The sequence below is a fragment of the Fringilla coelebs genome, assembly GCF_963513975.1.
Source record: "Fringilla coelebs genome assembly, chromosome: 2".
Classification (NCBI taxonomy): Eukaryota; Metazoa; Chordata; class Aves; order Passeriformes; family Fringillidae; genus Fringilla; species Fringilla coelebs.
The window spans coordinates 74434287-74461658 of record NC_140029.1 but is presented as its reverse complement, the minus strand read 5'-3'; the positions used below and the strand labels follow the sequence as shown (position 1 = coordinate 74461658).

Here is a 27372-nt window from a genome sequence, read left to right as displayed (position 1 = left end):
ATGATGTTGATGCAGTGGCACTTCTGACATGGTACTGCTTATAAATATTCTTGCTCTGGATGTGATCCTCACTGTTTCAGTGGTATCAGAGTTTACCTAAAAAATAGAACCATTTGCATAATATATTCTGTACTTTAATCTCAATTACCTGAAATCATGATTGGAGTAGGTGTTCAAATTTCTTACTTTTCAGATTATATATGTATATAAAATCAGACAAGAAAAAAGCTGAAATGGTTAATCCTGATGTTATTTTTGTATACTGGTAGGTGATTTCTTGTTGTTGATAAAAGGCCAAGCACTTTGAAATGGTTTATTTTCTCTGTAGTTGTGACCTTGCCTATTTAAATTCAGCTCCAGTTGAAAAGAATGCATAACTATCAGTCTACAGGGTAGCACTTCATAGAAATAAAGAGAAAACATAGTTGTCACACAAGTGGCTTGATGCAAATGCATTTAGTTGAAGGTATTGCTCTGGCCTTCAGTCATCCAAATGTTGTCCTGAATAATTTTTTAACAAATTAAACTGGTTTTTGCATATGCCCTTATGGCAGCTTCATTAATTATAACTGCACTAAAATAGTTGTATGCTGGTAACAGTTTTTAATTTATTTTACTTATATGAGGTGTTCATTAAAAAACCTGCTCTGTAGTATATTTCTTGGAGTGTTGCAACATTATAAATTAAATAATACTTCAGCTGATTCTTGTAGCTGCCACTTCAGTGAGACACAGCAGACTTCCTGGCAGAGAAGCTTGAACCTGACACCCCTGACTAGGTCACATGGTGTCTGACTAAGGATTAAGATTTCTTAAGATAAAGTAAAATATCCTTGTATTTTAAACATATTATTTTGAGTGTTAAATCACAGACCATTTCATAGGGGTGGTTTAATTTAAATTTAATTTTATTAATGCAGCTAGAAACATTTAAACAGCAGAAGAGCACAGCTGTCCTCTGTCCAAGGTGCTTTCAAAGAAAGAATGGTTGGAAGCACAGCCTGTCTCAGATATTTCAAATTTACAAATAATCTGTGCCTTCTGTTAGCCATTGATCTCATTTATCAGCTTGTTGTCACTGGAAGCAGTATTTGGGGTGCTAAAATGGATTGCCAGCAAGGTGCTGAAGCTCTCAAAGAAACTGACCTTCAGCAGTGGTGCCTCTTCATCACAACTGTGAAGAGGAGTTATGGAACAGTGACTTGAATTATGCCTTTAAGTAAAGGCATCTACAAATTACTTTTTAATATTTTTTTTTTACTTATACATAATGTATAAAGCAGAATTCTGTTCTTATTTAATAAAAATAGACTTAATACAAAAGCAAGTTTAATTAAAACTCATAACTAGAGATGTCAGAATGCTGATCATAGGTCTGAATATACTTCTTTCTAAATTTAGTTATATATTCTGAATTTCATGATGGATATTATGTACTCAGTGCTTTGGGAAGTCATGCATAATGTAACAAGGATATTCAGTTAACAGTACCTCTAGCAAATGTTCTCTGTGCTAATGTTGTATGCCAAGTACAATGTCATATAACAAATTATTTATTTATTTTCAATAGATCATTAAATTTTATCCTCAAAATTTTTTTGAATTTGCAAGAACTTAAAAAGGAAGCGTAAGCCATTTAAGATACATGCGTGAGGAGATAGGTTTGTGGATGCAATCAAATCATAATTGGATTTTATAATCAGGTTGCTCTTCTGAGGCAGAAATAATTTTAGCTACTCCAAAATGCTGAAGTCCTACACTTCTCTGTGGCAAAGACTTGCAATCCTGAAGAAAGCAAAAATCCTACTTTGAAAATAAAATGTTCCCCTTGCGAAGACGTGTGACTGTGCAAAGAGAACCAGGCACTTATGGCCCACTATTTCTCAGTGGAGAAATACTGCAATGTCTCTGAAATCAGTTTAAAAGTCACAGTTCTTTTGTTTGACTGTCTAATATAAGAGATGCAAAAGGTTTCTAAGGAGAAAAAGTGTTTGCTTTCATATTAGGTCAAGAATTGAAGGATTACACCAATATAAATCACCCACCCCAGGTAGTGGAGAAAGTAGCATTTGAATATAATTTCTGTGCTTGGGGCGTGTTATGGTTGCTCCCCTCAGATTTTCATAAAGACTGAAATACTAAGGACCAATGACTGCTAACTGATCCTTGAGGATGGATCTCAGGAAAGAAATGATGTGGCCCCAGGAAGCCCTCCCTGACCCCTCAGCAGTTCAGGAAATACTGAACACAATAAGTTTAAGCATTGGCTTCTGCCAGAGGTGGAACAGCCCAGCAAGGCAATATGTGGCAGTGTGTCCCCACTCCAGCCAGTGGCTGCTGTTTGAGTTTGCTGCTCCTGTCCCCAGTAGCTCCTGATGGATGGCAGTCGGTGACTGCGAGCACACTGTGTAACACCAGAGGGCCGGAGGGGCAGTTGAGCTGTTCGCACTGGAGTTCAGAATGAGCGGTAAAATTAGGCTAAAATGACTTCTCCTGGCAGCTTTCTAAGCATGTTGCGATCTATTTTCAAATCAGAGAGATTAATATTTATCCTTCTTGTTTTCATTTCCTTCACATATTCTATATTTGTTGCAAATATTTGGGGGAATGGGGAAAAAAATCTTATATTTATTAATAACGTGATAGATAAAAATCACCGACTCAAGAACAAAAATAGTTATTAAAATATATATTTTAAATTTTTAGGTACATTTTTTATTTTTGAAAAATTTAAAATGGTGGCTAAAATGAAGATATTAAGGAATGACCTATGAAAAAATTTGCTAGAAAAATTGAAAAAATTATTTAAGAAATCAAATTGCTGATTAAGCTTCAGATAGAGATATGATTTAGAGAACAGTCAGTAACAGAAAACTAACTGCTTTTTCATATCAACTTGTATCCTTTCCTCATTCTGAAATACTTTATTTATTTGATAAGTTAAGTTCAAGGTGCCATTAAAAGTTGAAAAACATATTAGTATTTGAGGAACTGGTTATCTTTGTTTATACTAACATCCTCTTTCAGCCAGTAAATTAGATTTGAGTCTTTTAGCCTTACCAAAATCTCATAAGACGCCATGCTTAGAAGTAGTAAATTTTGCTAGCAGCAGAGAATGTAGACATAAATGTTAAACTTAAAATACAGCATCTGCTTGGATCAGCTTTATTTTGCCTACATGCATGTGCTGTATTTAAGATGGTCCTATTTAATTAGTAACTTTTAAATAATATGCAAATAATATATATATTTTAGAAAATAATTAATATTCTGGTTGGAATCAGCTTCATTTTCAGATGGAATAGGAATCAGCTTGACACTAACGGTGATTAAAAAATGAGTAATAATCAATTGGCAAAAAAGTGATGACTCTTCTATCATTTGCTAATGCAAAAGGAAAAAGTAGGAATTTAAATTCTCAGCATAAAATAGTGGTACACATCTTGTGTTAAGTCCAGTGTAAAACAATTATGCCCCAAAATACTGGCATTAAAAAAAAAGTAGCAGTGATTACATGTGAAACAAACTGTGAGAATTAAAAATTTTCTGATTTTAATGGGCTTTATAATTAGTGATTCAAATCACTGATTTAAATTGATCCCCCTGATGTTGCTGTCTCTGATTCCTTGAGAAACGGTTGTAAAATAGCATTGCTTTAGTACAGTATGAAGAGGGAAAGTTTGTACCTGCCTGTGCAATGTTAATGACATTATGTCTAACCATACCTAAGTTAGATCATTCAGACAGTTTTACCAAAAGGTAATTTTCAGGGAGTTACATAGAGCCATGTTTCACAAAAGCTGTCCCCACAGGAGCTAAATGCCAAGGTAATCAATCATACAGCGTACTGCGTCCTGTTGTTATGGATATAGTACATTATTTATGCAGCATAAAGATTTTTTAGATGTTGTTGAAATGAACAGGCTAGCACATGACAACTCTAGGTTGTAATAAGTTACATGAGCTGAAAATTGCCATTTCATACGTTAAAAGTTGTATGGATGCCTTCAGTGCTTGCAGCAAGTTAGAAACTGATTTGCTGCAAGTGTGGACTTTTGGGGAGCAGCAAAAATTCTGTTAGAAGTCTGTAGTATGTCAATTACATCTACAGATGAGTATTTGTATACCGCTTGTATTTCTTACTGAATCCAAGAGTTGTTAATCAGTCATTGGAAATAGGGTAAAACCTTTTGGCAGCAGTACAAAACCCAAAGACTGTTTGAGAGAGAGCATAGTTTAGGTTCTTCAGTGAGCCATTGCATAGGATATAATTAGGCACAGGCTTTTGATGGAAAATTGTCTCAGCTTTTAATTTTTCCCTCACTGCATTGTTCCAAACATTTTGGTTTTGCTGACAACAAGATAGTCATCTTCACCAGATTCATTTAATCAGCTGTTGTATTTGTATGAGAAGCCCTAAAAGACTGATAGAAAACAGAACAGTGGTGGAAAAAATAATGGCTTCCATGAAATGAGGGTGACCTGCTTCCTTTCTCCCTGTCAGATATTTTGGTTGATTTGAAGGGAACTTTGCAGTCATACCTGTATAGTGATTTTCAAATTATGATCATTACCCCTCTGTGGCTGAAGAGTTCTGGAGCTGAGAGACTTCCAGGGTTATTGACAAAGCACTGCTGTTCCTCACCATGCCTTGATATATTTTATTACTGTTACCTACATACTTTTTGAGCCCATGTAAACTCCTGAATACTTGAGTGAAACATTCATGGCTTTGGTAAAGAGACGAGGTGCCTTTCTGTATTCCACCATGCATTCTCTAGTTCTGTTGCTGTTGATTTCATTCTTCTGTACCTGGGACTTCTTCCTCTTGGCTGTTTTTCTACGTTCTTTGCAGACATGCAATCAGCTCTTGTGCCATTCTCATGCTTTCTTACTCTCCCCATTTCCTACTCTCTTCCATTTTTAAAATAGATTTAGACAGTTCTTCTCTCCCCCTTGGCTCTGTTTGTCATCACTGTCATCTCCATCAGGTCTTCTCTTGGCAGTCTTCCTCTCTTAGGCCCTCTCACTTTTGTCTTACAATTCTTCCCTGTTTGTCTTTGAGTCCTATTTCCACACTGGTCTTTTGTATTTTTTGAGCTGCCACATTTCTTCATGCCCTTCTGTTAATTTGCAACATACACATGTTTCAGTTCTACTCAACAAACATTAATCAGCCTTCCTCTCACTTGTTGGTCATTCACTTGGCCTTTCCATATCCACTCCAGTTTTAGGGTGTTTGCAAATGTGACCACACTGTTCTGGTGTCTCTCTTCTCTACTAGCTCCTCCTTTGTAATTTCTGGAATCTTACAATATTCAGTCTCCTTCTGTGATGATGTTTTGCATAGCCTTTTGCTTTTTTCCCTTCTCTTACTCATGGAGAAAAATACAAATTCATGTCTGTACTCAGGAGTCTATTTCAGTTTCTCTACTCCAGCTGTACCTTTCTGCCTAAATTAAAATCTTAGCTGATAGATTTCATGGATTAGGCAATACTCAAGAAAAAAGTTTTAGCTTCCTTGCTACTTCTTTCACAGTCGTTCTGTGTATGACCACTTTATCTCACTTCAGCCTATGCCTTAGCATTGCCATGTCACTTTCTGGCACTTATCTAAATCCTTCCTAATTCTCCATTTGTCTTTTCATTTCCCACAGATGACAAATGTGTTCTCTCCTTCCTGAAAGTTCTCCTGTAGAATCTCTCTGTACTACCATTCCCCAAGCCTGCTGCACATATATTATGACATTTTACTCAATTCCTCAAGTAACACTAACTCAGCAGTTATTCTTAATTTGGGTTGAACTTTTGCTTTGAAGTTGCTTTACATTATTTTAGACCTGAAAATTTGTTTCTTTCAATTAGTTGGTCTAAAAGATCTTGCCTCATATAAATCTTTCATATTCTTCATACTTGTCATTTTTAAGACATGCCTGTCATACTTTTTCATGTAGATGAAATTGTTATCAGGGGGATATTATAATTTTCTATCTGCTGGTGGATGGATGCCAATTTACCTCAGAATCTTTTTCAGTTTCCTCATTGAGGTTCCCCTTTGAAGAAATGCTTGTGGAAATACCAGAGAGCAGGTTTCTCTGCTGTGTCCATTGCTCAAATCTTCCCCAGGCAGCTTGCTTCCTTGTAATTCATCAGTCTGGATTCATCTGTTCTCTTGTGGCTTCTATGTAGTGCTTGCACTTCTTGTGCCAGCAGATGTCTTGCAAAATTTTATAGACAGAGATTCATGGCTTAAGAAGGTGAATTCAACAACAACAAAAGAAATTAATAATAAATGACCCTGCAATTCTGCAGCATCAGCTTTCTGATTTACTGGTTAGTTGTTTTGAAATTTGAACAAATATGAAACTGTTGCAGCTGCTATATAGGTCTGGAACAAAGGCACACCAGGTCTTGTTCTCACAGCAAGCAATCGAGTCAGTGCCATGAGCAGCGATGCCTCTTCTATGTTTCTTTTCCTCAGTTCATGTCAAACCACCAGAATGAGTTAAAATAATTTTCACTGCCTGGAATTAATTTGATTCATATTTTTCTTCCTGTAAGTATGCTATTTTATATGCATATTTTGTACAAGCATTTAGAGTACGTGACTTAAGCAGTACAGTGAAAGCATAAAAATGGTGTCGTAGGACAAACACTTAATGGCAGTGTAGCTCTTTGTTGTGTACTGAATACAAATGAGTTGTTTCAGGAAAAGAGCAGAACTAACTAGTTTACAGAATTACGTGACTTAAAAGGCTTTCCTTCTGATTATTTCATGTCAGTGCTGCTGTTGATCTGTTCCTTTTTGAAAAATACCCTCAGTAAGCAAAGAGTGGTTCCTGCCTGCAGTCTGTGCTGTGAGTAGCGCTGGTGGTGAGACGCTGCTGTGTTGCAGCAGGGATGCAGCTCCCCCAGGCTTGTGCAGAAGTGCTGGAAAGTGATACAGAGAAGATTCTCTCATGCAGGTACCATCTCTGGACATATGCCGAAGTTCCCGGTGGAAGGCGAATGTGTTGAAATGTTTGAACACAGACACTACTTTGGAGACTTACTTTGGGTATTTGAGGTGACAGCCATGACTGCTGGGAACATGAAAGTGGACAGAAAGGAGGACTGTAAAGACAGTCCAAGGGTTATGTGTTGATAATATAAGTTCAAGAACATTGTTCTGCACTGTAGTTTTCTAGTTGGAGTTTAGCTGTTGTGTTTTTTGGTTTTTTCGTTGTTTCTTTGTTTTGTTTTTTTTTTTTTTTTACATGGCCATAGACTTTTGGACAAGTATGCTGGCATGTTTAATTCTCTCAGACTTAAGTAATTTCTTTTTACACTGCTACTTTTTGGAATGTAATGTATTTCAGTGTGTATTTTTCTTCTAGTGCTACCTACCTAGCTACTTAGTTTCTTTTCTGTTGTATTTTAATGTCTGTAACATGAATTGCATTTAAGGTGACAGTGTAGTTGTTTTATCCTGATACTAGTCTTCCCTATTGCTAAAATCACCTTGATAATTGTGGCTCATAACAACTTGAAGAAACTCGTTTTTACAATAAGTATTCTGCATGTGTCATAGAAGAACAAATTAGAAAAGGAGAAGTGTAAGGTCTAGTTCTGAGACATATCCATTATAATTGAAATCCAAATACATTAAAACAAAAGGTCTCTGAGTAGATTTAGAACTTCTCACCAATTTCTGTGAGTTTCGTGTTTTGACTGCTTCTGAACTATGCTTGTGGCAGGAGCCATTTCCAGTACAAATTGCTTTGCTATAGTTACACAGGAATTTGAATGTCAGAGTATATGCATCAATGTCTGCTAGTTTGGAAAACAGGCTTACCCATTCACTGACCATAAAATGTGGGGCATTTAGGAAAGCCAAGAAAGAAATTCAAGTATTCTCATGTGCGTTATGTGAGAGCACTGGTAAAAGTAAGATTCTGCTGGCTAAACAAGGCATACTGGATTGTTTGAGATCTCTGATGGCTTAAAAGAAATAGAAAATGACTGCATGAAATTGAACCTTGATGTGGCTGCTAGTGATGGGGAATGGTGAATGATTGAAGATGAAGCTAAGAGTTATCTGTCCCTTCTAGTGAAAACCAAGAATCAAATTCTCTGAAGTGTTGTAAAAATGAGGAACTATGACCGACTCATTCCAGAGCCCAAAGATCAGTGAGAACGTCTTAGTGCAAGGATTGTGTCTGGCTGACTAACCTGGAACCTTGGTTTCCCCAGTTTTTGGCTACCAGCCTATCTGGCCAGAGCCATGGAACATGGATGGCATAGAGGGAAGCTGTGAGTTTTGGCTTGGACAGCTCTGTGTTTGTCAGCTGTGTGTAGTTTGCTTCACTGGCTCCCAGTCAGTTTTCAGTTTATGCTAAGGCTTTTGTCTTGATCTTCAAAACAACTGTTGGATCAAACACCCTAGCAACATCAAAGGCTGTATTTCATTTTTGAACTGCCAGAAAAGCTGTATTCCTCTGGGGCAATGTAGATAATGAAGCATCAGAGCAATCATTCATCAGCTGGGGACAGTGTGTTAGGTTAGGGTGCAGGCTATGAAAAAAACCCCAAACCTGTGAGGTGATCAGGTGACTCCACAGTAACACATTTTAAAGGAAATGCTACTAAACCTCTCTGTATATATTAATGGCTTCCATCATAAACATCGTGCAAAAGCAACTTCTGTTTTCATCTAAAAAATAATTGTCAAAAAGAAGAAAATTGAGAAAATTTGGAATGCTGTCAGATCTTACAAGGTACTTTATTTTTAAATATCCTGTTATATGAGCCATAATATGCTAAACTTCTGAAAGTTGTGTACCTGTGTTGGGTAGCCTCCTAGCAGTGTTTAGAACTTAGCTTTTCTTGGCATTACAATCACAGGCATCACTTATTGGGAGAGGCCATAGTAGCAAAAACTAAAGGGTGGCATAGCTCAAAAATGAGAGAGTATTGAGCAAGTGTGATGGACTCAAGTTAAGTGTAATCAAATTCTAAGCAAACCTTAAGAGTTTTGTTTCCAGCTAAGTGGAAATATTCTCCCACTCTGCTTTGTAAAGTACTATCTACAGAACTGATAGTGCTTAAGCAATTATTTCTCCCCTCTCAACCTGGTTGCTAGAAACTGATAAATTGCCTAAAGTGTTGAACATCAAAAGTGCAACTGTAGACAATTTAATTGGAGGGGAAAAAAACTTCTTAAATTACATATAAATTCAATACCATAATAAATATGTATTTTAGAAATGAAATCTTGGTAAATACAGTATTTTTCTATTTACAGGTCTTCATGGCGTTTTTTTCAGTTCTCCTTTGTTTTCTTCTTCTGATGATAGTCAGATAATTGCCACCTGAGTGCCTATTGCCTGGTAGAAATGAGACATCATTCTGGTTTTTTTGGACATTCAGGTCCATTGGGTGTCTGAGGTACATCAGTTTCCTAATTTTAAGTTTCTCTTAGCCTGCCTAACTCATTTACCTGAGCTCCATCAGCCATTCAGGCCCTCTTAGGAGGAGGGGAAGTTATCATTACATCTTGTAACAAAGACAGAAGATGAATTGGAGGTATTCTATTGTTAAACATGGCAAAAGCTCTAGAGGAGCCTGTCCTGTCTGTGTCACAGGGTGCATGTTTTCAAAATGACTGCAGTAAGGTCAAATGTGATTGTTGGCTTGGTAAAATGTGGAATGTAGAAGGCAACAAAGTTTCTAAAACTTCCAGCACAGAAATTTTTCTGAATTTTTCTGAAATGTTGAGTTTGCATAAGAAGAATCTCTTCCTCAGAGGGAGACTGTGTGAATGCAAAAATAATTGCATCTCAGTGTCATGTTCAAACTGAAAGTCTTTGTGCGGGTTTCTGTGGAACTAGAATTACAAAATATATGGGCTGGTGTGGTACAAAGAGAGAGCTTGTCATCCCTGAGCAGAGTCAAAAGATGATTGCCACCAAATTCAGTTCTCCTGGCCAGCCTGATTTGATGTCTTTGATGTCAAGCACGGCAAGTTTCCTTCCACAGTTGATCTTCACAATAAATACATACTCCAAAGTGCGTGTTACATTGCAGCCAGCCTTAGACATGAAGTACAGGCCATCAAAATCTGTTCTTCTAAACTCTTTTGATGGCAGTTGCCTTAGGACAATCTAGTCCTGAGTCTGTAAATTGCATCCTAGTTTTGTCTGAAGAACTTTTACACGTGTCATTTTGAACTATGATTTTACTTCTTTTCTCCAGCTCTTGTGGTGAGTAATGTGAAGTCACAAGATTTCTTCTTCCTGACTGGCTGATATAAGTTTGAAGGGAGAGAGGAAAAATAATGAGTTTCTCTTGTTCAGCTGTGGATGATAAATGTTCCTGCTCAGGTTCTTAACATTTTCAGGGTCTTAGAAATATTTTAATGAATATGTAAGCAGCGATACTTACAAGAAATACAGCCTCATGATTCGTGATGAGTGAAAGAGGCATCTTTGCCAATTATTTCTTTCATTGTAGCAAGCATTATGCTTAACACTTCTCTGCATATTTTCTGCTGGGCAAAATTAATGTGAATGTGTAATTAAAGCGAGGGTTTGGTCTGTGTATCATAATGGCAAATATTAATGAACAGCCCAAGTTTTAAAAGATGACTGCCAGTAAGTGTTAGTAGTACAGAACTCTGTTGCATGGTGTCACACATACATATTAAAAATACATTATTTTATACAAGAGCTTTGAATGCTACTTCTCTTTTTCATTTCTTTTTCAATATAAGATTAGTATGCACCAGCTATATCAAAAGAATACGTGCAATTGGAAGGACAAGTAAAGAGCAAATATTTAATGTTGTAAGAAATTTAAATAATCTATAATTTAATGCTGAACTATTTTCAAATAAGAAAATTCATTAGCAAAAAGGTGACCTTCAAAATAGTTTTCTGTGGAGTTAGTAATATTGTACTGAGAGATGAGCTTGAAGACATTTTTTGTAAGCAGAAACCCTGCAAAACCAAAACAAACTTTCTTGTGAAGTGGTACCTGAAGTTCCTGAATATCAACATGCTTGGTGGTTGTTACCTTAGGAAGCTTACAGTGCTGGAGTCTGACAATGCTTTTAGTCATTTTATACACCCAGCTATATATATGCTTTTACTGGATTTAAAGTAGTGAAGAACAAAATGTGTGTTCAGTATGTTTTTCCTCTGCCTTCCTCTGCCAGATTGCAAATCTGGCTTTTGTCCCTTTCTTCTACTTGCTTTCAGTACACTGCAGAAATGTCGCTAGTCAAGCAAGAATGGACTCTTGCAGTGGTAACTAATCTTACTCTTCACCAGCTCATTCCCTTTCATTTACTGTATATGCAGATATAAAAGAGACCATTGGTATGGTTTCTGTTTGACTTTTAAATTTATTTTTATTGCAGGAAGGTAAGTGCACATAAAGACTGTTCTTTAAGAACTTGATGATAGAAATGGTGAAAAAGCAAAACAAAAATTAACTTTAAATATATAATGATGTGAAGTTATTCATAGAATGAAAGATCATTTAAATGAGTACTGTTTTAGAAACTCAGCTGTGTGCCTGTTGATTAGATATATAAACAAAAGGTAGCAATGTCTTTAATTATAATTTCTTGGAATTCATTTATGCTTTCCAACATAAATATGCATAGGTCCAGGGTTCACGTTGCTTAGAAATGCCTGTAAGCTTGCTGTCTGCATTTCTGTGTGCATATACAATTGCATGTGCCCTCCAGTGTATCTGGTTGTTTTGTGCCTACTAGCAAAAATTTACAAACGTGGTACCATCAGTTCAGGATTAAGTGGAGCAGAACCTGCATCTGCAAAATTAGCCAGCTTTTTTATATTATCCAGTACTTTTGTGGAGCAGCATCTTCTGTGCTCTCTTTGTTAGCGAGGCACTGCCATACCCTGGGGAACTTGCCAATGCCATCAGCCCATTTGAGATGTGCTGTGGGGACAGAGGGAAGCTGAGTCCCGGAGAGGAGGGATGAGGGAATCTGGGAAGATGTGTGAAGAACACGGATCTCTTGCAGAGGATGGTTGAAACTCCCTTAGGGCGGTTAATTCAGCTTAAGCAGCTTTTTGGTTTTTAACTGCAAGGACACCCAGATGAGTTTTAAATCAGACTATTTCATTAAATTCACCTAACAGCAATGATTTATGTGTCCACCTGTGAGTATCTCTTCGTCAGTGTGTTTCTGAGGGACAGTAAAGCTGCATATTACTTAGACACTTGCTCTCAGATGGCTGTTGATTAGTTGCTGCCCAGATCTCTCCGAGATTTCGTAGATTTAAGATTACAATATTGGAAAGTAGAATTTGAACATAAATCCTTGTGCTTCCTTTTTTAATAATGTTTCTTCAACCTTTAACAAACAGCCTTGGAGGAGAGTACTGATGATGACAGAACTGATTCTCTTTTCCTGGCTATAATCCTCGTGGTGTTTGACTGCATATGGGGGCAGTGGTTTTTGTTACACCCTCCCTATTAATGGGGTTATGACAAGTAACATGGACTTGTTTGCTTGTCTTGTAACTTCTATTTGTCACCTCACAGACTGAAGAGGAAACAGTGGCCTACCTTGATCACAGTGGAAGTGAAGAAGAATTTGATCCAAGCACTCTCCCAGATCCTGATAAGTACAAAGACTCTGATGAAGAGCAGGATTCAGAAAGTGAAGACAGCTATAGGTAAGAACCATCTTCCATGTTCATTTTAAAATGATGGTTTTTATAAACTGTTTTGTTAACATGTTAGGAATTTGTCTTATAGTCCTCCTTCTCATGGGATTCAGTATTTGACTTATAAAATTTTGTGTGTTAGGTGCTGAACAGAAATCTGAGCTAAAGGCTATTATTTTCTTTTGTGAAGTTTTATAAGAATGATTTTTGAATCCGTATTGAAGGGATCTTGGTGAGACTGTTTCACAGGCAAAAATCTTGACTAATATCCTAGAGGTTTCATGTGTTTCTTTGGTGAGTTTACTCTCTCTGGATGCCCAGTCCCCACCAAAGCCACTCTATCACTCACCTCCTCAGCTGGGAAGGGAAGAGAAAATGTAGTGAACAGCTCAGGGGTTGAGATAACACCAGGAGAGATTCCTCACCAGCTACTGTCATGGGTGAAGCAGACTTGACTTGTGAAAAAACGAATTTATTTATTGCCAATCACATAGCAGTAGGGTAATAAGAAATAAACCCAAATCTCAAAACACCTTTTCTGCACATCTCTCTTCTTTCCAGGATTAACTTACAATTTCTTCTACATCCTCATCCTCAGCAGCACAGAAGGATGGGGAGTGGAGGTTGCAGTCAGTTCATCAGACATTGTTTCTGCCTCTCATTTCTCCTCAGGAGAGGATCCTTTCCCTGCTCCCATGTGGGTTCTCTCCCACAGGGGACCTCTTCCACAATCTTCTTCAACTCTTTCCTGTAGGCTGCAATTCTTTGTCAACTATGCCAGTGTGGGTCCCTTCCACGTCATACAGTCCTTCAGGAACAGGTTCCTCCAGTGGGGACTCAAGTCCTGCCAGCAAATGTGAACACGCTCCAGCATGAGCTTCTCTCTCCACGGGGCCACAGGTCCTGCCAGGAGCCTGCTCCAGTGCTGGCTTCCCAAGGGATCACAGCCTTCTGGGGCTCCGTGGGCTGCAGGGGCGCAGCTGCCTCACCACAGGCTGTACCATGGGCTGGGGGGGAATCTCACCTCTGGCACCTGGAGCACCTCCTGCCCCTCATTCTGCACTGACCTGGGGGTCTGCAGGGCTGTTCCTCTCACGTATTCTCACTGCTGTACCAGGCTGCTTTTGTACTGTTTTTTCTCTCCTTAACTATGCTATCCCAGAGGCACTCCCACTATCACTGACGGGCTCAGCCTTGGCCAGTGGTGCATCCGTCCTGTTTCAGAAATGCATCTCTCTTCTGTCACATTGCAGGTTCTTACTGTATAGAAGGAAAAATGTTGAAGTAATTTAAGGATTTCATGATCCCTTTGCACCTGTGCTGTATTAAATAAATTTGTGCAGGGTAGAACTTGATAAGTTCTGTGATTCAGTATTGTTCAGACTCTTCAAGAGTCACGTGAAGTGGACTCTAGTAGAAGTAAATGTATAATAATAATGAGCAGAAGTAAATGTATAATAATAAATGAAATTAATTCAAATCAGTGTTTATAATTGTATGAAGCAGAATAATTTGTTTCATGTAGCAAAAAAAAGCACAGAGGGGGAATGAGGATCTGTACTTGATGCCAACATGCTGTGGGAAGATGAAGGGATGCAACATGATGTCCTGTGTGGTTCCCTGCAACAAGAAGGCCACTTGTGTGTTTCTGACAAACAATGTATCATGTAACAGATTGAGAAGGATGATATTGACACCTAAATGGGAGCATAGATGTCTAACTTCATAAAGCTCTTGCTTTTCACATCTGAATTGGGTGAATCGTAGGGGCTAGATTGTCCTTACCCATGTGTCACTGCGTGTTGTGGAGTCAGTATGCAGGACTGGGTGTGGGACATGGATTTAAGGACTAGATAGCCCTAAGTTAACAGCTGGTGGTCTCTTGGAGCCTGTTCACCAGTGAATGCCAATAGAACTGACAAGGATGGGGAATAGTATTGCTTTTTCTGAGCAGCAGTAAATCGCTCCTTCTTTGTGTGAGGGGGAGTATGTATTCATACATCACATTTTGTATTGATCCTTTCCTCAGAATGTCAGCTAGACTCAAGATTAGCTGCACTTTAAGAATAAAAGTTGACAGAGATGGACAGATTTTTGGCAGTGGTAGTAAGTGCAGACTTTTGTTGGATCAGTGGCTGATCTGGACCCCCTAGAGTCAGGTCATGTGCTCTTAAGGAGAACAAGGACTCAAAGAAGGTCAAGGTCCTTGATAATCTTCCCTTCCTGTGGAGTAGATTAGGAAAGAAAGAACATGCACCGGAGGAAACCAGGGACGTTTCCTTTAGCGTATCTCTAGACATACCTACACTGAGCATCAAAGCTGCCTTTGGAGCTGGAGAACAGACCACTACACACATTGAAGAAATGTGGTTTCATCAACACTGCTTACTGGAAACAGTCCTTGGCCTGTCTTACTGCCCCAAAATACTGAGCCATTGCCCAGAAGAGCTTTAGTTGGCACCATGTGAAGTTGCAGCAGTTGTGGACAATCTCACACCAATACTTGTGCCTGCACCGTGCCCAAATCCATTTAGCCTGTTACAACATGACTGATGCTCCCTGGGCAGGCCATGGCCAGCACAGGATTATCCTTCATGTGCTGCACTGTCCCCAGAGTCATCAATGGCGCTGCCTTCCAACACACCCCACCGAGGCACCCATAGAAATAGAAAGGTTGTTTGAGAGCTGCTCCAAAGTCAGCTTTCATGCGCAGTGTGGATAGACATATCCACATGGTGAGGTGCTCTGAGCACCCTGTAGAAGACTTTTGAGAAAGAGCAAGATACAGTGAAGGAAATTAATTTGAGGATGTTAAATCAACAGTCATGTGTCATGCAGCTCTCTTTGAATTGCTATTGAATTGTATGATGAGTTGCTTTTGGGCTGGGTAATACTGACCTAACAATTTTAACAAAAACAAATCAGCTGAGAGTAGCAGACTGTCAAACTGGGCTTTGAGATTAGAAAACACAACTCTATTCTGTTTTATATTTCCAAAATCCAGAGATTTTGCTCAAAGAGTTGGATTAAAATAGAAATATGTTGGGCTACACTATCTGCTCCTTGCTTTAAGGGGGGAAAAAAGCTTCTAGAAGGGATAATTCATAGTAAGTATGAGACTTAGGGTGTCTTCCTTCAAGAGTCTTTAAAAAGAGACTATCTGTCCATGGTTTCAGAAGTCAAAACCATTGTTAATCTTCTCTCTGTCCTCCCACAGAATTTTTTTGAACTGGGGGAGCTGTACAAATCATGAATTAAATTTGCCTTTGCATAAAAATTCCCTTCCAGCCATACCTCTATAAGCAGAGTAATTAATGACTTCAAGCATGTAATATGAGATTAATTTTTGTATATCTAGCAACATTCATCATATTTGGTTTAAGGCTATCAAATGTAAATTGTTAATGAGGTGAAAAATCTAAGAATATAGAACAGGGTGAAAGAAAAGCAGCTGGATTTCTTAAATATTCATTTTTCAGTCAGCTTGAGGTTTTGGTATTTCTAATTCTTCAACCTCTTTAAATAAAAGTGTTGAGGAAGAGCAAAGTTCTGACTGACCTCATCATTATCTTCTTTAAATCTTTGGTGGTTGTGACTGATCACATTAACCCCTAGATCATCGTGGAGAAGGTCTTGGACATGAGGGGAAACATCTTAGTTCTGGTACTGTTTTGTTTGTGACTTTATGAACAGTCACCAGGTGACAAGTGTGCAAGTTAGTAGTCAGTGCTACTTTGTTGTGTGCCTGCCTTTATTTTTGAAAATTATGGGCAAATTGCTGTTTCTTACAGCAGGATGCTGATGATGACCTGCTAAGTTTTAGGTCATTCTTGATGAGGTTGACATTACATTGTCTTTTGAGATGATTTATCAGCAAATCATGGTGCTCCTTCTAAAATGGATTATTCAGGTCATATCTGTGACTTTGTGAAGGCCAGAACTTAATCTTGTGATGGCCAGAAAGGCACCGTAGGAGTGACATTATAAAGGGTCTCAGTTTAAAAGCCTTGGTCATTCTGATTAGCTGCAAAATTGGACACTGAGATATTGAATTGCTCTTGATAGAGGTTTATATATTCAATTTTAGAGGTGTTTTGATTTATATCAGTGGAATGGTCAGTAAAGGAATCATGGAATCATTTAGGGTGAAAAAGACCTTTAAGATCAAACTGTTAACCCAGCACTGCCAAGTCCCACTAAACCATGTCCCTCAGTGCCACAAGTACGAGTCTTTTAAATACCTTCAGGAATGGTGACTTCATCACCTCCCTGAGCAACCTGTTCCAGGACTTACAGTAAGCCTTTTGGTGAAGAAATATTTCCTCTTATCCTATCTAAACCTCTACTGTGCAACTTGAGGCTGTTGCATCTTGTCCCTGTCACTTGTCACCTGGGACAAGTGGTTGACCCCCACTTGGCTGCACCCTCCTCTCAGGCAGTTTCAGGGAGTGATGAGGTCCCCCTGAGGCTCCTTCTCTCCAGGCTGAACACCCCCAGCTCCCTCAGCTGCCCCTCCCAGCCCTTGTGCTCCAGCCCCTTGCCCAGCTCCGTTGCCCTTCCCTGGACACGCTCCAGCCCCTCAATGTCTCTCTTGCAGTGAGGGGCCCAGAGCTGAGCACAGCATTGGAGCTGTGGCCTCAGCAGTGCTGGGCACAGGGGGACGGTCACTGCCCTGCTCCTGCTGGCCACACCCTGCCTGATCCAGGCCAGGATGCCACTGCCCTTCTGGGACACCTGGCACACTCTGGATCATGTTCAGCTGCTGTTTGCCAGCACCCCCAGGTCCTTTTCCACCAGGCAGCTTCCAGCCACTGCCCCCAGCCTGCAGCACTGCCCGGGGCTGTTGTGACTTCACGCAGGACCCGACCTTGGCCTTGCTGAACCTCCTAGAGGTGGCCTCGGCCCATTCATCCAGCCTGTCCAGATCTAGAAAATAACACAGCACAATATATTTTAATTACCATTTTTATGTGCTGTAGCATTCTGACAGCAAGTAAGGAAGAAGCTGCACTGGGCTTTATGGAAGGGACTGCAGTAATTAATCTTCATTAGGATTGCTGCCATGGCCTTGTGAATTAAAATTTATTACATGGAAAAAGTTTTGGGCACAGCATGTTTGATTAGCAAAATGCCAATATTTATGGGATAAATTATTCCTAACTTTTCTGATCTGTATTTTACTAGCAGATTCATTCATTATTCCCGTACATTTCTTTGGGAAAGAGCTTGTGTGCTTTATTGCAGCCTGGAAACTTGACTCATGGCCTGTAGTTCAGTGGCGAGGGTGGTTTGTTTCCAGAGGAATGCTGGTAAACCTATGCTCCAAAGCATCCTCTGATAAATGTTAAGTGAAGCAGAGCCTGTCTAGAGATCTTGCCAGGATCACGTTGTTTAAACAACAGCTACTTGGCTGTGTGACTGCACATTTCAAATGGCTGATTCTCAAGCATTTAAAATGTTACAGCTTGTTAAGACATTGCTTAAAGCCCAGAAGCAAGTTAAATATCAACAATTAAAGCTTTCTGTTTTTCCCTGGTATTACCTGGAAACATATTTATGAGTTTATTTTGTGGTAGTTTAAAATTAGAATTTCTTGGCGTACAGCTGTCAGGGTCATCGTTAGATCCCGTCTCCCAGATGCCATTCAGACACACTGGTGTTTGTTTCAGGATTCATAAACTGTACTTTAATGTTTGAGTAATAAATATTTTCTACCAAATGATAGCATCTTACTTAGGTTACAGAGCAAATGGTGACCACAGAAATTACTGTGCCTGTTGATAAGTTGGCTATTGATAGCTCCTCACCTGTGTAAACACAAAGTAAATCCTTTCATCAGGCAGCCTCAAACTGCATGGATTGTTCAGGCAGCTGAAAAGCTTAATTTCACCAGATGGTGAAAGGAAGGAATTGTAAGCCAGATGCACATGCCACTTTTGAAATGTTATTAGTAGAAGACAAAAGGATGCACTGGCCTTGGTTTGGATCTGAGTTGGGGGTTGCTTTCTAACTGAGTTGTTCTGCTAGAAAATAATTTACCTTAGCATAACTTTGTGTTGGCTGTTTGTGAACACTAGCTGGTAGTACATCAGTTTGTGTGTTTGTGAGGAATGAGGAGCCATTTATGTCCAGGGAAACGATAAAAGGACTGGCTCTACAGGGTGACAGGACTTCAGTTAATGGAGACTGAGGAGGAATTCATTTGACAGTAAGTGCAGAAGTTATTCCCTTATAGCTGCTTTGGCACACTGAGTCCTTTCACATGTGGAACTGAGAGTTATGCCTGTTACAACTCCTGCAAAGAGCTTTCTGTCCATACAGCTAAGGAAAAGCACCCTGAATGAGCACAGGTATCTCTGAGGATTAGGATGCCACACATTTTTCATCTCCCTTTTGAAATTGCCATTATCACCTTTTGTAAAAGCGACAACTCTGACTGGTCCTTCAGAGCCCCTTTCCACACCACCCAAACCAGTGCTGGTAAAAATCCATCCTGGAGGAACAGGATGGGGGTTGGACTTGCTGTTCTTCAAAGGTCCCTTTCAACCCAAATCATTCTGTGGACAGTCAGTCTGTCTTTCTTCTGCATCTCAGAATTAGGAAGATCTTATTCACACATTTCACATGATTCTCTGTTTACCAGCCAAAGGTGTTGTTAACAAATACTCTTTTGCATCTACTTTTTGTGCATCATGAAAACACAACTATTTTGTTCTCTTCATTGCTTGTTGCTTTTGCTGCTTCCTGTGTTATACATTCCTCTTTATTCAGCTCTCCAGTTCACAGCCCAGCTGGGGTCAAATTAGTGTGAAAATACACTTGCCTGTGTGTAGATGCATCTTCTGCTTACACTGCTAATCAAGCTGCACAATCCCTCAGTAACAGTAAGGAGCAGCTTGACTCAGCAGAATCATCCCACAAAACTTATGATGAAAATTATTCATAATTGTTTTGATGTGCTTTTGTTTGTGGAAAACGCTGAGGAATCTCACAGTTCAGTTCCTTCTGAATGTGTTTTATATTTAAGTGTTTTACCTTATAGATATCTATGCCTAAGGTCTCTGAAACTCCAGAAGTGATTATAATTTTTGGTGTTTAAAGTCCGCTGTTTCATAGCTTGTAGGTACAAATGCATATCTTGTGAGGTTTCTGCAGTGTTTTAATTGCTAAGATGTTTTTAACTAATGTCCTAGATGAAGCATTAGTCAATTATGAATGCAAACTGGGCTTCAGAGTCTGTTCAAAGACTGGAAATAATTGGCTCTTTTGCAAACAGGCTAAAATGCTTTTACTTAATGAGGCCTTTCTTGAGCTTTTAAAGTGAACCCCTACAGTCTGTCCGGATCAAAGTGAATACCATGAAACTCCAGCCCAGACCCACGCTGTCCACTTGGAAAAGTGAGAATTCTTTCTGCTTCAGTATATTTTCATATCCTGTCAGTACAGCTTCAGCATTTATGGAATATCTTATGCACTACAGAGAGAAATATGAGAGAAATATTCCTTTCCCCAGAAAAGGAATAAAATGTTGGTAGCAAGCCCTGAAAATCCACCCCCATGCAAATGACAGATCAAAGCCAGTAAAGTTGTTATATCCTGTGAATTACAGGAAGAGTGAGTATTTGGAGCAGTCATCATCTATTCATGGAATCACTGAATGTTTTCGGTTGGAAGGGATCTTCTGGATCATCCAGGTCCAGCAGTCCCTGCCGTGGACAAGGATGACTTTCACTAGACCACGTTTCTTTACACTCTTCTTTTCTCTTGGTAGGCAGGGAAGAACAATATAAAGGTAGAGTATTTCATTTGCCTTAATTGTGGAAGTGTAGGGTGTTTCTTATAGGATTTCCCTCCTTCCTATGGGCTCTGAGTAGGCAGGAGGTGGCACAGTTCTTCTGTGAAAGGTGGGGTGAATGAGAGAGGGAAGCAGGTCATACTTGTGCAGCCCACCAGCACAAGGCCATCAGTTCTCCTGTAACAATTCCTTCATCACTGTGCAGGGGCAGCCAGAAAGCAGAGTGTACAAGCTGCATTGTGCTGCTGATCCCTCTCAGAGAGCATTTGGGAACTTGCTGAAAACTGCTGTGTTTGGGTTAATGTTTGGGTTAGGCTGGTTTCTAGTGAGTGGTGAAACCAGCATTTCACAGACTGTGTTAACTAGCCCTATTAATGGGAAAAAATAAGGTGAACAGCTGAAGGTGGGTTGAATTGGGCATTGGGTTCCTTTGCTGTCTTGATTCTAAGGACAGTATTCTGCAATTATAGTTATTTATTGTAACTGCTGTTTCTGATTGTTAAATGTCTAAACAGCATTTCCGAATGGAACCGTTCACAAGCGTTACATTTATACTTAAGCCATTGTAAAAACAATGGACATGAAAAAATTCTTGTTGAAACATTTTATTAAGTAAAATTTATTTTCTGAGTAGAAATTTGACAAATTTTAATTGAAAATCTGAATTTACCAACTTTTTTAGAGAAGCCTTAACTCCCATTTCTGAAGGTCCATTTAAATTTTTAAATACAAACACAAAAAGCTGAGAATACTGTTTTGTTCCAGTTAGTTTGTTTGGATGGAACAATTTGGGGTGTGGAGGTTTGCATTTTACTAGTTTTGGGGTATGAATTTTACCCTACAGCATACAATAACCAGCTCTCCATAATCTGGTTCACAGATATATCTTATAATAGTTATTGTTTTAAACTTAGAGAAGAAGATTTGTAGCATTTTTTCTATGTTTTGGACAAAAATCACATGAAGATACATGAAAGCTCTGTCTTTCCTCCCATTGTTGTCACATGGCATGTGGTAGAAACCAGGGTGATAAAACAGATTGGCAGCTGTTTCATCCAGATTGAAGGCTGCAAAAGGCAGTTCATTCAAGTCTTTAAAAAACAGCAGAAGAAATAGGAATTCACCTGGGAAAATTACTGGGTTTTCCTCTTCCTCTCATGGCAAAGAGGTGTTTAGTAGCTTCCGAGGGAAATGTCTGAAAGAAGGGGAAGGAGTGATTGAATGACATAGTCCCAGATCAAAACTGTATTAAGTGTAGGATTTGCCAATGAAAGGACAGTTTTTATATTTTTTTTTTTGGTGCATATTTATTGTAGGCAATATCTTGAATGCATGTCAAGGTCCACTGACACATCACAAAATCAGTTTTGTCAAGTTGTCTATTGCTGTATTAGGCAGCAAATATTAGATAAGACTTAAAGCAATATCCTGATACACTGTAATCAATTAAGACAGCAGAACATCCACCACCACCTCGGTCTGAGAGCAGCTCTAATTTAGACATTCAGAGTTCATCAGCTTCCATTGCTTCACCCTTTTGAATTGTAATTTTGTTTGCTCTTATCTTGACACAAATTTGCCTTGTTTAAAAGGAATTGTTAGATTACATGATGATATTGATTACCACAGTTGTTAAAAAGACTAATTGATTTTTTTCTGCAGTGAACTTGAGGAGAAGACTGGAAGAAAGAAGAGAAGCTATAGCAACAGTGCCACAGCAGAAGAAATGCCCCTGAAAAGAAAAAAGATGCATTTCAGCCAAGAGGAGGATCCCTGTTTGCCATTAGACACTGGGCTTTCTCTGGCAGAGGATGAAGAGCTTGTACTGCATCTGCTCAACAGTCACAACTAATTATTTTTTCTGCAGGTTTTCTTCTCTGGGACATTTCCACAATTTTGTCAGTAGTTTACACAAAATGAATTTGGCATCTGGGCAGCTGGATCCCCGTGAATGTTGATAAATGAGCTCCACGTGCAATGGGATTGCCTTAGATTGCCTTAGATTGCCTCATAGGTTATGGACAACATTTAGTTTGATTTGTAAAGCTTTCTAAATGAACTTTTCAACCTGAATCTCCAGGTGTCATTTTGCAGTAGCATGCTCATAATTTTAAATCTCCAAGTTTTGAAACAATTTCCTTATTTTATTTTCATCTTGCTTTAAATGAAAGCAGGATGTTCCTTTCTTGACCATGCCAGGTTTGTTATTTTAGAAGATATATGTGTACTAGAATTTTTAGGGAAGAAATACTGTTGGCAGCTCAGATCATATTACTTAAAAATAAAGTATGTACTTTCTTCTGTGTATAGGACACATATTTTGAAAATATTTTAATAAAAATTTCTAGAGCCTTGATGTAAACTTAACTGTGTCTCTTTCAGCTTTGTTATGAAAGCTTATATTTATCCTTCAGGTATGGCTTCTGTTATGATTCTGTCACTGGTGTTAGGCAATTCAGAAAATGGCATTTAGAAGCTAAAACTGAGTCTTGTCTTTGAATCCAATATGAGTGAGAACACATTGTCTCATAGTTGTTGTATCTGTTTCGTCTTTCCATATGTCCATATGAACATATAAAATACTCCTTTTATGTCAATATCACTCTTTTTTTGTCATAGGAATCTATCATCACCTATTCAGTACAACCCTTTCCTCCTCTCCCTATACTCTATGCTATCTTTTAGCTCAGTTACCCAAAACTGAAAATATACTGCAAATTCTTGCCTCCAAATGTTTCTTCCACTTTTCTGCCAGCAGGCAGGGTATCATAAAAACAATATTATAGGCAGAGCACATCTGCCATCTGCTCCTTCCTGACAATGTGGAATGAGAAGAAATGACTGAGTTTCACAAACAGCTAAACATGAAAGATGGGACCTGCTTGGCAGCTGATGCACAGTGTTTACTTAGTCTACAGTGCCACAGCGGGCCTGGAAAATGTTGTTATCTGGGACCAGCATCATTGATGAATCTGTTAATGAAGAAGGATCTACTGTGGTGCTGCTGTGAGTGGTGCATGTGTCCCATGTGCCATCCTGTGAATGGCTGCAGTGAGTCTAATGAGCAGCCTCAGCAAAATATCTGTCTGTGCTGGGATAGCAGAGCTCCTGCTCCTGTAGCTGTGGAGGAAGACAGAAAACTGGAGTGCAGAGAGCTCCACCAGCAGAAAGCTGCTCAAAGATGGCTTGGGCATGGACGACAATACATGGAGATATTCAGAGATCCGTAGTGTGCTTGGTGGTGGTCAGTTGTCTTGTACATCACCTGGTATCTCTCAAATCAAAGTTGTGCTCTAAGAAGCATGAACAGTTGTTGTTGAGGCAAGCAAGTAAGACTCCAAAAGACTTACTGTTTCTGACTAGAATATTCTTATTTGTATGCTGAAGTGGGAGAGAGATGTTCTTATCTACTAAGCAGTAAGACTAAAATTTAAATTATACATGTTGGATAGTATTGTGGTGCACTTCTTGTGATTATTTTTTAATTGTCTGCATAAAAATAATTTTTCAAGTGCTTTTACTTTTGTATTTCTGTATAATGAAATTTCTAATGTATTTGTGTTGTTTGATATAGAGCCAGTGTTTCTTGAATCCTTATGAATTTGCCCATCTACTTCAAATGTGTCCATGGTGTCTATACAGAGGATGAAGCCATGTGAAAAAGAAGAGGGAAGGGGCGTAAGGCAGATGCTCCATGCTGCAAGTGCATGTAAGAACAGGTAACTGCTGCGTATGCTAGAAATGGTAAGACAAAAAATCCAGCATTCAGCATTTTTGGGAAGCAGCTGTGGTTCTGGGCTATCATTCCTCTCAGCTATAGGTCTGCTTTAAGGGGGCTCCTCACCAGCCCTGCTTTTAGCATAGTTTTTCTGATCTAAGAGAAGAAGCACAAATAGACAAAACAAATAGCAGTCTCAGGACTGACTTGACTCCAGGGAGCTTGTTTCCATTTACACCTGGGGACCTCTCAATCTGATGCCAAAAAACCTGGCATGTGTCTCCTGGGCTAATGGGCAGGTGGAGCAGGCCTGGCTGGGCATGCCACCCATCATCTATCTTCTTTTCTCCTGGTCCCAGGCATTACACTGTAGCATCAGAATAAATCCCAGGCTTTTGCAAGGTTGTACTTCATGAGCATTATAGTCCCAGCCTTACACAAGAGAAGTGGAAGCGGGGAAATCGTAGCTAAAGGCTTCCTTGATAACTTTATGTAGGTGATCTACAGCTCCCCAGTCACTTGTGGTTTACCAAGAGCAGCCTCCCACTTGGCATCTGAACTGCCTTCTGTGCAGAATTGTAACCTTCAGGTGTTGAACTGTCTGCTGGGATGGGTTTCAGGCTTCTTCACCCCTGTAAGTTGCAGCCTATGGAAAATCCCCTTTGAACACTCCTTTAAGAGGGGTGGGAGAGTCTGAGTAAGGTGCTGATTATTTTCCAAGGCCAATGGCCAGGAGACATTCTTAAACTGCCAAGCAGGAAGTCTTGTTTTAATTGATGCATTTTCAGATCAGTTTGCATTTTTATATTAAATGAATAGGGGTTGATTTCCTTCTGCTGCTAGAATGGTTCTAGTTTGTTGATTTATAGCTGGGTATAGTATTAAGATCTATTACATGTAGCTAATTCTCAAGATACACATTAGGCATTTATGTAATGGCATAGTTTGGTCAGCTTTTATTCAGAATCAATTTTTCTCTTTGTTGTGTACAAAATAAGGAAGACTTTTGTTTGCCAGATAATTTATTGCAATTTGTTTGAAGCCTCTCTGGATGAAAACTGTAAAAGTCAGGAGAGCATTGAAGAGTTTGGGGTTTTTAGATGGGTTAAATAGACTGACACTAGATGTGCTAGATACTGAAGACCCCCAGCTTGCAGTATTTTCATGAGGCACATAAAGTGTGTCATAGCAGAGGCAGTGTTAACCTCAGCATCACAGAAGTTTCTGTTCAGTGTTCACTTTGTGAAGACCTTAACCTTATTAATGCTGCACATTCAATCGTGTGAAGAGTATAAGAAATTTAGGCACTAACATAAGGGATTGCAAATTAATATTAAACATTTTACATGGGTATTTTTCCTTAAATATTATATGAATAGAAATAAAAAATTCCTCCTGCTACTGACTGAATTCAGCTGGAGCATTGATTGGTGTGTCCTGCCGTCTGGCCATACTCATAAAGAGAGAGAAATGCCTGAAGCAACACATTAAAAACCAGAGAGCTGTGGTAGAGAACATTCATTTCAGGCTATAAAACATAGTACAAGATCTGAAGATACTGAAGTGACCCTGTGGGTTCCTGTAATCCTGGATATATATGACTAAACTACTACTAAATACAAGAAGAAAATGTCTCTTAGTAAAGGCTGCTAATGGGTATTTTTCTTTATCGTGCTGCTCTCTAGTTTGACCTGATTGATGCTTATATCCTGTGAGAGATGGAGTATGCCTTGGAGCAGGGATGCTGAGCTGGGGTAGGCTGCAGCTGCTGCAGAAATGGCCACTGTGGCTCAGGGTGCTACTGCTGTTATGCTCCAGGTCACTGCCCCAGCTGTAACCTTCCTGTGGCAAATAACCTGAGGTTTAAAATAAACTGGTTTGTTCTGTCTTGGAAGAGATGACTCCTTCCTTACACTGCCCATTTTGGGAATTGGACAGAAGGCTTGTGACAGACAGCTAAAGGACAGTAACACTTGTGCAGCAGCCACTTCTGCTGCTAATTTGATAGGGACCCTGTGCAGAGTGGAGCCAAACCTTGCACCCAGTGTGCTTCAAGCTACAAGATCCAGAACACAGTTAAGGGAATTCCAAGAGACATGCAATTTGCCATTAACAGTTCTAGTGAGAAAAGACTATTGCCTTCACTTTTGGACCACATTTCATTAGATTTGTTTGTTATACTGCTCTCTTCTCTGGTGTTTGTAGCTCCTCTGAATTTAGTCTCACCCTTCCAAATTGATGGTTTATTCTCAGAAGGATCTGCAAATGTTATCTTTTAGGGTGGAAGTAGATGCCAGAAAAATGCATTGTCATCATCTTTGTCAGTCATAAAAATTGCTATCAAGGCATTAGTTTATACAGTGTGGACATTTTATAATAAAGTAGCACACGCTTTTATAATGAAATGCTCCCCCACCTTCAAAGGTAAATCAGTCAGTCAAAACCATCAAGGAATTAGAAAGCCTAATGCAGGAGAACATTCTTTTCAGGTCTGTTAGAAGGTATTGCTATGATTAAATTAGTAGAGAGAAGTTGATCTGTTCCAAGAATGCCTTGTTCATTGTCTATTTTTGTCCATGTCTGGCCAGAAGCCATTTTTCACAAAGAAAACTATTCATCAGATTCAGTCATGTAAAAATGATTGCTTAAATTACACTGGGCTATCAGCTAGCAGCTTTACCCAGGAGTGGAATCTCTTGGGTCAATGCTATCTGTAAGTTTTGCACATTGTCTGAGATGTGCTTTGTCTATAAAATGTAGATAAGTTTAATTAAACTAAATTAGTTTTGTCGAGCAGTTTTTGAAATCCTTTTGTGCTGAGATGTAGCCGTGCTGAGATTTCAGAAAAACAGAGAACTGTTAAGAAGAAACTAATGAGCATTGTTCTCCTAATCACGTATGGGGTCCTGGAGGAAGATAATATTCCTGGCTATGGCCTCTCTGGGACTAGAGGAGTCCTCTCTGTCATGCACAGCTTGTCCCTCTGATGCTAAACCTAAGCTTCTACAAGAAAAAAAGCAATGTGTAAGTACAGGCTGTAAATTGAACTTGCTATAAATTGAACTTGCTGTTAAGCATGTTGATGTGCTTGAGCTTATCACACTTAAGGTGAAGTTGAATATAGCTCACTTTTTTGAAAGTCCATAATACATACATTGTGCTGCCCTTCCTAAGGAAGT

At 39.2% G+C, this 27372-nt stretch overlaps 1 protein-coding gene across 2 annotated transcripts in view; it reads left to right on the top strand.

The window, feature by feature from the left end:
• The window catches only part of DDX10 (DEAD-box helicase 10), a 153587-nt gene extending 130658 nt beyond the window's left edge, over positions 1-22929 (top strand). For both annotated transcript variants that reach the window (XM_084226145.1, XM_084226144.1), the window contains 2 exons: positions 12556-12689; positions 22138-22929. In XM_084226145.1, coding sequence (XP_084082271.1) covers positions 12556-12689; positions 22138-22327 — 324 coding nt within the window. In that variant the 3' untranslated portion in view covers positions 22328-22929. The remainder of the gene's footprint in view (positions 1-12555; positions 12690-22137) is intronic.
• Positions 22930-27372: the final 4443 nt, after the last annotated feature.